Source organism: Botrytis sinoallii (genome assembly GCF_014898435.1).
Source record: "Botrytis sinoallii strain Bc 23 chromosome Unknown BSIN_005, whole genome shotgun sequence".
In the NCBI taxonomy this organism is placed as follows: Eukaryota; Fungi; Ascomycota; class Leotiomycetes; order Helotiales; family Sclerotiniaceae; genus Botrytis; species Botrytis sinoallii.
The window spans coordinates 111,725-124,079 of NW_024066032.1; the positions used below are offsets into that span (position 1 = coordinate 111,725).

Here is a 12,355-nt window from a genome sequence, read left to right on the forward strand (position 1 = left end):
GAAGAGCTAGAAGAGCTCTTCGAAAGGAAGTGGTAATATACAGGATTGTGGATCACGTGAGGACCTAGCCGATCCACTAATATGACAGGATCGTCACACTATTAAAACAATAAAGAAAAATCATTGAAATGAATTTCTAGAAAAGAAGGATATATAAACAATTTTCAAAGTAATAGCTTATACTAAAGACTTTCAAGATCAAAGGATACCGGATATTTCAACAGAAAACTCTTTTAAAGGAAAGTGCTCTACTTTCAGATTGACTCTATTCCCACCCCCTCCTATTACTTCAAAACCATAATAGGAAAAATATAAACAATTCAAGAAATAGGAATGGCCTAATCTTTCTCAAATCGAATTAAGCAATACTTGCTTAGTCAAGATACAAGAAAAGACTCCTAGCCCAAATGGAATTATTTAAGAAATTATTATAAAGGCTTATAAAGCAATCCCACAGATCTTTTTATTCTTTTCAGTAAATTCTTAATTTTGAATATTACTCTAAATACTGGAAACAAGCTATTAGAGCTATTCTAAAGAAAGTTTTAAAACCTGATTACTCATTTCTAAAAGTATATAGAGTGATTGTATTTTAAATTATCTTAGAAAAATTAATAAAAGGATTCTAGTTCAACAATTAGGATTTTTAGCGAAAACTATTTACTTTCTTATATAAAAGCCAAATAGAAAATCAGTAAAAGAAATCAGCAATCAATATTGCACTATTATTAATTATAGAAATCAAAAGAAACAAACAAGCTAATAAAAAGACCTCAATACTATTTATAGATATAAAGAAAGCTTTTGATTATATCTCAAAAAACCGATTATTAGATATCTATAAGAAACTAAGACTACCAATGAATCTTATCTTCTGAATAGCTTTATTCCTATAATAGAAATAATTGAAATTATCCTTCAATAGCCAAACCGAATCCTTTAAACCAATTTCAATTGAAATACTATAAGATAGCTCAATCTCCCTAATCCTTTTTCTTATATATATCAGGGACCTCTTTCTATTTAATTTAATAAAGTTTCTTTTTTATATAGATAATATTACTCTAATTACTAATTCATTTATTTAAAAAAAGAATATTAAATCTTTAGAAAGAATTATAAAACAAATCTATAAACTCAGTTCGAAGAATTCTATTCAATTTGATCTAGCGAAAATTGAGTTAATATACTTTTTGTTATCAAAACTAACAAAAAACTATCCAATCACATTACTCAATTCCGAAATAATTATATCTCAATCCCTAATTAGATAGCTGGGAATATGGTTCGATTCAAACCTCAAATTCAATCAACATATTGATATTCGAATTATATAAGCTAAAGGAGCCTTTCATTGAATAGTCTGATTAGCTAATATCGAAAAGAGCCTTAGTCCTAAAGCCCTCAGATAGCTATATATAGCATATATGACTAGTATAGCTAATTATGATTCAGTGATTTAATGAAAAGATCAAACTCATTTTAAAAATATAATACAATTATTTCAAAACCTAATTCTTTACAAGATATTAGAAGTATTTAAAACAGCTTTAATCATTTCAATAGAAGTAGAAGCTAGTCTAAAACCTTTCAAAATCCGATTAGATTCAAATATCAGATAATACGCTTTCTAATTAATTAAGTTATTACTAAAGCATCCAATCAATACCGAAAAAGAAACTTCAGCTCAATATCAAGCCGATTTAGGAGTAATCCCTATACCTCGAAGAAAACGATATAAACCTATTCAATTGAATAAAATCAGAAAATCGATAAACCAGAACTTCAACCCTTTCTTACTCAAAAAGATTATTCACTTTAACTTCCCTTTATGGAAAAGAGATATCCCTTTCAAAGTCAACATTAGCAATTCATCAAAAAAAATGCTATTATTCTTTATAATATTATCTTTAAATATAGGAATAAGGATACCACCTATATTTATACTAATGCCTCCTCCACTAGAAAGGGAATTAGCATTGGGATAGGCATAGTAGTTATACAGTCAAATAACCGAATTCTATATTAAGAGCAAAGTAATATTGATACTAATCAACTGATATATAATGGAGAGCTTTTTGAAATTACAAAAGCTATCGAATATACTAATTTCATTACTTGTAGTAATCAAAAGTTCAAAATTTATTCAGACAATCAAGCTGATTTATACTATCTAAAAACTCCTTCAAATCATTCAGAATAGATCTATCAATAAGAATAATCAAAGCAATAAAGGTTATCAAAGCAAAAAGAGCTGAAATCTCGCTAAATTGGATTCCTAGCTATATTTTAGTTGAAGAAAATAAGCTAGCAGATAAGCTAGTTAAAGAAGTAACCACAATATAATCCATTTCGAATAAAATAAGTTTTAAATTATTAAATATGATTATTAAGGAATATATTTCAGATCAATAGCTTGATATTTTCAATTAATACAAATTCAGATCAAACAATCCTTATTAATTTATTCGAAACTATTTTCTTAGAAAATAGGCTTGAAAATCAAGTTATTAAGCGGAACTAATCGAAATACTACTAATATATTCTTTCAATTCAAATTAGATTATAAATATATTAAATTCTATTTATATTGCTTCAAACTTTCTAATAACAAATATATATATAATAATATCGAAGTATTATAATATTTCCTTATTAGTTGCTCTATATATAAAGCTGAAAGAAAAGAAATTTTTAAGGAGATACCTTTATTCAAAATCACTATACAATTTCTATTTTATATCAAATTAATATCGAGTTAGCTATTAAATTCATCAATATCATCAAAATAGCTATAAGGGTATAGCATCTAACTAGAACTCTAATACAAAACGAAATAGAAGAAAAAGAGGTAGTAGAAAAAGAAAAAAATATAATAATAGAGGAAAAAAAGTTATTACAAAAATGGAAAGAATAGTAATTGAAGAAGAAAAAGAAGAAGGAAAGAGTCTCTTATTAATTTCTTAAGTATTATATTTCCCTTTTCTTATTATATACAATGCATATAATAAGCGGACACTAGTCCTCAATATTTATTTTCATTTCCCTAAATCGAATATATTCATCTTTGTAGAATAAAAAGTTACCTGCTAGAACCTCTAAAGGCCTAGCCGTCCTATATAGTCTTAGACTGAACATGGACGTAAATGAAATCAAATCAAATCAGATCTTGGTTTTTCCAGGGTGTGTTGAGGAGATTTGAGTGTGAGCTTCTTCTATGAGACTGGTACGTAAATGGTCTATATCAGGGACAACAAGGCAATCTTGTGTAAAACGAGACCGTTTCTTATAGAGTATCCTTTCTTCAAGCGGGTTGCCAAATTACATTCTGCCTATCAGAGCTACCCGTAGCATCGCTGTTGCCATTACCCTCTCCTCATGACTCGTTAAAGATACGAGTACGCTCATTATGTCGATAATGTTTTTCAAACCTTTTGGATTTGTAATTGTTATATTCAGATCGATAAAGGTCTGATCTTCAACTATTCTTTTTTCTATAACTATTATATTTACAATTACTGTTTTTATACTTTTGAGAGTTTCTATTATTATATTTTCAAAAGAAATTGTTATTTGATCGATAATATCTATTGTATCGATCTGCATATTCGTTATTGCCTTCCCCGAATTCGTCACTCTGTCGATCTTGTAAACCCGAGTTTCGTGTACCGCTACCTGCAGACCTATCTAGGTTGCGATTACCGTCTGCTGCTGCAGTTGAATACCTATCGAAGATAGATTGAGAGGTACCAAAGACCAAGCATGACACTAAACGGTGTCACAGTACGAAAAGGTTGCCTGCCGGCTATTAGACAATTCTGCTGACCACCCACACTTAGGGTGATCGGTAGCTTCAGACTCTGTCCACAGCAATCCTTCCACTGTGAAATTATTTCATAAATCAACAGTTAATCAACCACATAGACGATCAAAGGAATGAATATATCATGATATTAATTGAGAATGTTTCAATATACATTTTGAAAAAGGGTATTTTAGTAGTGATCATGAAGTCGTAGATGTGTTTCGTTAATCTTGGAGGTGCTACGAGTCTTGGCATCGAGTGGCGATTCGAGGAATCGGGAACGTTTGCCGAAAGATTAACATCAAAGTGATAAATAACACGATGACAGATAGAGAGATGAAATTGCAATGGTGGAGAGTAGTATGTGTGTTAGGGAAGTTGTGATTATTGGAATATGTTGAAGATCGGAGATTCGCCACGAATTGAGAATCCTCGCAAATGAGAAGCTCCACAGGTTCAGGAGTATCGTGGATTTAGGAGTATTGTAGATTCAGGCCGCTAAACATCCAAAGGGCTGTAGACATAGAAGTGGTGTAGATTTAGAAGTGCTGCAGATGCAGGAGCGTTGTAGGTTCATGAATGTTCGAATACAGGGGTCTCGCAAACTCGAAGAGCAGCAGATTCAAAGCGCCACGAATATAGAAGCGATGTACATTCAAAGGGTCGCGGGTTCAAAACGCTGTAGATTCGAAAGGCGGTAGATCCAAAGGATTGCGGATGCAAGAGCGTCGCAGATTCAGGAGTATCGCGCAGTCTGAAGCGCCGCGGATGTGGAAATGACGGGAATTCACAGAGCTGCAGATATAAAGGAGCTACAAGCTCAAAGAGAGGTGGATCCAAGAGAGTTGCGGAGCCAGGAATGTCGCAGATTCAGAGGGCTACAAATTAAGAGGTGTTGCTGATTTGTAGGGCTGCAGGTACAGATATACTGTATATTCGAAGAGCCAGGGATTCAAAAGGTCGTGAATATAGGAGCGCCACGTATTCAAAGGCGTTGCGTATTCAAAGAATTGTGGATGAGAAAGCGACGCAGGTTTGGTAGCGTTGTAGAATCCGGTGCAAAGGGCCGCGAAGAAGGAAGATGATTTCCAGAACCTTCTGGTGGCATGGGTACTGGTAGAAAGGGTTTGTCAATAGTTTGGACTCTTGACATATCACCAGCCATGATTTCCAACCTCTTCATATCTTCATCTAATTGAGATCTCATTTTTTCGACATTTTGCGCGAGAGTATCTTTTTCTTTGAAGAAAGTGGTTGTTGCTTGATGGTAAAGCTCCACCTCTTTGAAAAGAACCGAGTATGATGTATAAGTACCTAGTTGCCGGATCTTTAAATTTGCCATTTATTATCTTCATATCTGCGATGTTCTTCTTTAATATAGATCTGATAGCATGAAGAGGTACATGATCAGTGGTGAAGAAGGAGAGGTCAGTGGGGGATTCATTTGAAGCTATATGATGAGTCTGTTCAAGTGAAATTGAATGTACAGATGAAATATGTCTGTACCGGTGATACATTGACCATCCTGGTTATATGAGAATGCATTTTGTATGGATGTATATACTTCCTTCACTTGTACCACGAGCCATCATTGGTCCAGAAAATTTGATGTTCATTGTGAATTGAATTTATCAGCTCGAATAGCACTTCCCACTCAGCAATCGGCGAGTATCCTGTAAAGGTGATCAATATACTTATGGATTTATTTGAGCTCAAGACGCAGCTCTTCCCTCAAAACTGTTAGAACATAGCTGCTACAAGTATCACTTGCCCTTAACATTCTTATCATGAATGATATTAGTCTGAAAAGATTCTTGCCTTTTTTTTAAGGAAAAAAACTCAAAGCACGTTCTGAGTCACTGTTTTGGTCGATGGTACTGACATTTTTCAAGTCGCAAAGCTCATCTTTGTTATCTCATCCTCAGACCACACGGTGATTACATAATAGGCTTGAGGCCTTGTTTTCGAGGCAGGGGCCTCCCGAAGGTTCACCGTAGGGTCTGAAACAATTTGGTTCCGGCTTTAGTGTGAATAGTAACAATTCAGCTTTTTCTGATTTTTTAATTAATATTATTAAATCATTCAACAATCGTATTATTTTAGTGCAGATTCAATATATAGAGCTGATTTTTCTCATTATTTTGATATAATTTTTATTATTATAGCTCTATTAGATTATATACAAATATAGCTTTGAAAATTAAAAAGTAATATTTCAAATAGTAACATTTCAATAAAATAAGCACCCACCCCCTTCGAAATCCATTATCACTACAACTTTCAATTAAAAAATATATATTCCAGAAATCCTTTTATTTAGCTCATCCTCCTTATATAAACAGAATCTTAAATAATAAAAGTTATTATTGATTTCAAAAAGGTTGAATACTCTTAGCTCTAAAATTCTGAAGCAAAATGTCTTAAACTTAAGGCATTTTATATTCAAAATTTAATTACCACCAATAATATAATCCCAACGCTACTAATATATTTGAAAAGACTTGTAAGGTATTTAGCTCAATAAAGTGATTCGATTAATACTATTTTTATTATTAATAAAGATAATTTGAAATCATTAAAAATAATTTAACTGATTTGGAAAAAAAACTTTTTAATTGAATTTTATAATAATCACAATTCTAATCAATTTAAAGCCGATTTATATAATAATATCAATTAAGCTTTTTCGAATACTTTAATTAGTTTTTCAATAAATAATAATTAAAAGGATAATATATATAATTGAAGTGCTTTTACCAAACAAATTGAATTGTTTATTAAAAACATATCCAAATACTCTCAGACTCTTGAAGAGATAAACGTTCCCCCTGATCCCTGATTGGCTGAAAAAAATTGATTATTAGTAAACAATCCAAAATATCAATAGTATCAAAAAGACCAATATGAATCTTCAATACTATAAAAATTTTATCGACAAAGAGAGTTTGAAAATGAGATAACATCTTTGTGGTTTGGTGGAAAAAATAAGCGAGATAATCGTAAACAAAATATATCCTCAAAATTGTTGATTTCTGAGTTTCATTACCTGCATCCATCTCCATTACCCAACCCTCAACCTTCCTTCCGCAACCATGATTCCAGCCAAAAGAAGATATCTTCTTCAAGAAGATGCTGGTAATGATGATTGCGATGGTAGTGGTAATGGTAGGCAGACCGGCTTCGATGCCAAAAATGGTACGCTTCACAATAAGCGCTCCCGTACCAAGCTTTCGAGCACCGGTAGCGATTATCAGTCTTCCAACGAGGATAGGTATTCGCGGGATCGCGCAATTCGTGCCGCCGCGCATTGGCGTACCGTTGGTGCAGGTGCGATGTTTGGTAGTGGGGACCTAGGTGATCGCAGGGTTCTTCCGAGAATGCACCAAGTGGCGACGCACAACATGGGGGTTTCCGTCCATGGTTGGAAGCTTCAAGCTGGGGTAAGCAAGTTCTCATCATTTAAACGACACAATTTCTATGTCCTGTACAGGAATGATGGCTAACTTCATCAATTTGTAGTATTGGATCCCATTCTTCGGTATCGCTCTCCACCATCCGCTAGCGTTCCGATTGACTTTTGGTACTACGGTGCCACCACAATACATCGTCGGGTTACAAATGGCGAATTCGGTATTGGACTCAAGGTATCACTTCTCAATATCAAGGAGAGATGTTGATAGAGGTAGACAGAGCACGGATGTAGTCTTTGTGCACTTGTCGGTAAAGAATGAACTCCTTCGAGACTGTCGAGAAGGGTACATTCTTGCCGACTTGGCATCAATGATGGAATTTCTGGATGATTACCAGTCGTATCTGGGCGGCTGGACCAAACGCAACGTGTACCCGGATACCATCGACGTCATGTTAGGGCATGGCTGATAAAGCATCCTGAGCTGCCCCACGCTCAGAATCACGTCATCTCGGTACCCAACCATCTCCGTAGCAGCCCTGGTAGTACGAATGCCGATGGTAGATCCTTTCGCTCTTTTCCTGGATCCATACCTCCTACCGGACCCAGGTACTCAGCTGGTATGACACCTTCCACCGCATACAAGCCGGTACCTGGTAAAATGGACCCCCCCAAAGCCCCGCGTCCTTGGGTAAATCGGACCATAGTTTCTGGATCGGTAGCCCCAATCCTTTCTTCTGCGGGTTCGGCTTCTCCACCGGCAATCAAGGTAGCATCTGCAAGCTTCAATGATGCAACAATCTCCCTTGGCACCGGGCAGATTGCAGCCTCGGTCACTCCGGGTACAACAGCTCTTTCTTCGTCGGGTAGTGTGGAGCCTCTGCGCGGGAAACCACGAAGGCTTTCAAAATCGCGGTAAGTACAAGACTCTGTCCCAACTTTCTACTTAATACTAATGTTACACAGACTGGTCGTCGCATGCGAGAGCTGTACGATGACAAGTACACCAGGGAAGAGTTGGTTGCGGAGATTAGTAAGGATAGTGGTATTTTTGCAGCGGACTCACCTGCTGCATTGTCTTTGACAGTAAGCACTTCTTTCATTTGTCACTTTGTATACTAAGCCTCAACGACTAATCTTTTATAACACAGATCCGCCGGTATCTACGAGAAAGATATGATGGTAAAGGTAGTAATGATGAGATCTTGGCAGCTCTGGCTGAGGATTTTCTAGTGTTTCCGAAGGAGTTGGGGTATTGAGATGGTCATGTTTCGTGGGTATTGAAGATGGGTAAAGTTGCTGGTAATCATGAGACGCCAGATCTAATTTAGTGTTGGAACCAGAATCTGTTGGCAGATGGACTTTAGAAATTAGGTAGTGGCTGTAATTCAAGGTCATTAAATACTCTATGAAGAAGAAAGAAATTTTTTGGTGAAATTAAGACATTTTCTTGTACTTTGACCTTTGAGAATCCCTTTTCTTTTCTGATTCAGAGCTCAGCCTTATTAGATGAGAAGTTGATATCCAAAGACAATATCTCTGCGCGCATTAAATTTCCTGTCCCAGAGGACAATTTCTTGATCCTTTTTTTCGCTATTGTTCCAAGATACCCCCCATTTAGGGTCCATAGCAATCACCTCAGCTTTTGACTCGCCTTCATGATGCTAATGCCGGAATTATAACTAGGTTTTGTTCCACGGAGTGTCAAAAGGACATCGATCGTTCATTGGATTCTCCACTGGTATGTGTCACAATATGTTGAAGAAAGAATTCTCCAAATATGTTATAAAACCGGATATCCTGGCAGATTTTGCAAGCATTGATCTCAATATTAATCTCTTGAGTTCGCTCACATTTTTTGTAATACATAGATTATATTAGGTAGTTGTGACTGTTGGACATAAAACCCGTGCCATTAACAACATGCAATGAAATACTTTGGCAATCCAATATTCAAAGAAACGTAACAGCTGCAATCACGGCCTCCAATCCTACAAGTCCAAGTAGAACCCTATCTCCACTTCTCACTCCAGCTGCCCCACCAGTACTTTGTAAAAGACCAGTGGTAGTTGGTGTGGAGTTCAAAGTCTACGCTGAAGTACTTCTTGAGGAAGTCGAAGTGGAAGTCTAGGTAGAGCTTCCACTTGAAGCCCCCGTAGTATTTATGGCTTTGTCTCCAAATGAAACATCGAATGAATTTCCCATCAATACTGTCAACTTTGCCCTCTTAACTACATCCGCGGCGTTGAAATTTCCTCGAGTTTTTCCCGCCATTTGAAGGGAAGCTAGACTCATGTTCATCCCTGTGGTATTGAATAATAATTGTGTATATCTATGAGTAGTTGGCGCTACATCTGGAGGGTTTGGTTGTAAATATGTGGCAAATGCAGATGTGTTCTTTACGTTGATCAGTTCGTAGATCTTTTGACCTCCGATATTCGTCGTGGTATTTGATGATGTGAGATCGGCTTGCATCCAGTGGAGGAATTGTGAAGTATCACCCCCAATTGTTGCGGGTGGAATATCGGGATCTACCATCATTACTGCGTAGGTACCACTCATTTTTGTGGTTGTACCAAGAATAGGAGCACTGGCTGTGTCTGAGTAATTATTAGCATGCCGTCGCGATGCAACTTAGAGAAAGAATCCTACCAGCTCGCAACATTTGGATTCCATTTGTTGCAAGCTTAGAGCCATATGCAACAGTAAGATCGTTAGTGGAAGATGGTTCAAACCCAGACGGCGTGAAAGCTGATGCCCCGCCGGCGAGCGCAACAGTGAGTACGGAAATTACACAGAACATGTTGCAGCTAATTCTACGTGTCAGGTTGAGTTCAAAATTAAATTAAATGGATTGTTATCAAGATTTTCCTCAGAGTGACTGAGTTCATATAGATGAATGGAAAGGATAGATTGTTCTTGGAAGTATCACATTGTCACATCACCGCAAAAATCATACACTTCAAACTGCCAAGGATTCGAGATGACGACTCAATTGTAAAGCAACACACCAAGATCGTTCCAAAACACCTTGCGTAACAAGCCAATATTGATCAGAAATCTCAGCATTTCATAGGATAGATCAGAATTGTCTGAAACAACTTCCCTCAAACAGTCCCATAAACAATCGGACTGAGCCTCCGAGAGATCGAGGGGTGATATGCGAAAAATCATGACAAAGAACGATTCAAGTACGTGCAGATACGAAAGTTCCTTTGAATTTCCAGAGGAGAAGCTTTCCGTATGGGGTTATACTAAAATCAATAACATTCATCAAGGGGGCAGCAAATGTTTGACTCCGATGTCATAGCGCTATGTTGCTGGCAACTCCTACCGGCGTTGGTGTACTATCGGACGGGTTTCGTCACGTGTCATGACATTAATGATCATCTCAAGAGCAATTCTAGTCGGTGCCCTCACATTGTTGTTGTAAAACACGGATTCAAATACATCGCGAAATAAGAAGATTCAACTGTTGTAGATTACTAAAGTTTTAAGGATCTTCAAGGTAGATGGTGATCCTCGGAGCTTGAAGACTTCCCTCAGCCTTCTCCTCAAGCTGATAGACTTCTTTGAATATTTCGTTGAGAAATTCCAAGCTTTGCTTTCTACCCAGCTCAGTACAGAGCAGATTATCTTCGGTAAATCTGACAGATTTACCCGGGTATATCAATATTTCCCGGATTTGACAAAAACGTGTATCTCCCCAGAAAGAAAAAGTTAGTCTTCCGCGCCGGTAGTCGTTGAAAGAACCGATGTCCCCGGCGCTCAAACGTGCCTCACGAATCACTATAGTCTGCATGTATCGAAAGCGATAAAGCTCATAGCCACAAATTGGTAGACACCAAAGGATCGCATTATTGTAGACGCTAGAGGTAAGTATCGAGAGCGCATCTATTCTTGGATGATAATATATACCAAAACTTGGTAGGAAGGTATTCTCCGGATGAAAACGGTTCGTGAGATACCTGGATTTATACTTTCCTAGAGTTTGGACAGCCAGAGTGGCTTGATGGTTCTTTTGAAAGATGTAATGTCGCTTGACTTCTGCCCGACTCTCTCTATTAATCAAAAGTTGAATTGGGTTTGATGTTATGACACGATTCTTGCTAAAATCAACAGCTCCTTCTATCGTTCTGGGGTCCTCATCAACCACAATCGTTCTTCCGACAAAAGACATCTGCCATATCTTGACTCTGAGCTCCGCAGGAAGTTTTGAGAACAAGGTGAATCTTTTTAGCGGGAGACTGCCTTTATGATTTCGCATTTGAACATGTCGATATAGTCTCCTGTTTTTCTCTGACGCTGGTACCGTTCTCGAGATCGCATTGTCCATGGCTTGAATCCCAAGCCCTATCCGAGGATGCGCAGGTAGTGTAATCTTCTTATGGTAGTTGTCGAAATAAGTCGACTTCTTTGATATCATGAGATTATCATTCGTGGTGGCATCCAACGGGAAGAAGATTTTATCGTCAATATTCAGATTCGAAAATAACTCTATCAACAATTTATATTCTTGGTCCACCATTTGCGCCGCACTACTTTCCACAAAGTCCAAAGTCTGTGTTGTATGAAATTGGAATGTTACCACAAGTCTAGTCTTCGATTTGTTCTGTGCAGATATTGTTAGTTTTGAAAATCATGAGACCTAAGACGATTGAATTTGAGCAAAGCTTTAGAGGCATCTTACTGTGATGAAAGCACCAATTCCAAGCAATGAGCTCATCTCTGAGGATTTCACATCAGGAACGCCATCAGTGGCGGCTGAAATTCTGAAGACACTCGAAAGATTTATTTTCTCCTACACAAAAACTTGGTTAAAGGTAATCATCGACAGAGCTAGGAAAGACTTACCATTTTTTTGTTCAAGAAAAGGCGTGGACTCTTTACTCCGCTGTCGCTGTAAGAGAAAGACAATGGATTTACGATCTTAAAAGTTAAAACTTCCAAGTTATTCTATAAGATTAGATAAGTCAAAAACAAGGGACCGTATCCAAAAATATTACGGGCTGCGCTTGGAAGTTGGATTTTTAACCATATCAAATTATCATTAGCTTCACGAACTGGCGAGTGAGGTCCCCGTATTCCGTAGCCTTGTTGAGAACATCAACAATGCTACCTCAATCACGCTGGATCGTGGT

The 12,355-nt window shown here is 37.0% G+C and overlaps 4 protein-coding genes across 4 annotated transcripts; 2 read left to right on the forward strand and 2 right to left on the reverse strand.

Moving 5' to 3' along the window:
* Positions 1-6,582: 6,582 nt before the first annotated feature.
* EAF02_003295 (uncharacterized protein) lies at positions 6,583-7,684 on the forward strand (the record flags this gene model as incomplete). Its single annotated transcript, XM_038899343.1, has 2 exons — positions 6,583-7,245; positions 7,325-7,684. Exons 1-2 carry the CDS (start codon positions 6,898-6,900, stop codon positions 7,682-7,684), a joined length of 708 nt encoding a protein of 235 aa, XP_038760270.1. The 5' UTR covers positions 6,583-6,897.
* Positions 7,685-7,836: 152 nt separating this feature from the next.
* Positions 7,837-8,473, forward strand: EAF02_003296 (uncharacterized protein; the record flags this gene model as incomplete). Its single annotated transcript, XM_038899344.1, has 4 exons — positions 7,837-7,983; positions 8,085-8,129; positions 8,181-8,300; positions 8,366-8,473. The coding sequence occupies 4 exons, from the start codon at positions 7,837-7,839 to the stop codon at positions 8,471-8,473; spliced, it is 420 nt and encodes a 139-aa protein (XP_038760271.1).
* Positions 8,474-9,341: 868 nt separating this feature from the next.
* On the reverse strand, positions 9,342-10,017 carry EAF02_003297 (uncharacterized protein; the record flags this gene model as incomplete). The annotated part of the gene is made up of 2 exons (XM_038899345.1): positions 9,342-9,814; positions 9,867-10,017. 2 exons carry the CDS (start codon positions 10,015-10,017, stop codon positions 9,342-9,344), a joined length of 624 nt encoding a protein of 207 aa, XP_038760272.1.
* A 690-nt stretch (positions 10,018-10,707) lies between these two features.
* On the reverse strand, positions 10,708-12,071 carry EAF02_003298 (uncharacterized protein; the record flags this gene model as incomplete). The annotated part of the gene is made up of 3 exons (XM_038899346.1): positions 10,708-11,826; positions 11,905-12,015; positions 12,069-12,071. The coding sequence occupies 3 exons, from the start codon at positions 12,069-12,071 to the stop codon at positions 10,708-10,710; spliced, it is 1,233 nt and encodes a 410-aa protein (XP_038760273.1).
* Positions 12,072-12,355: the final 284 nt, after the last annotated feature.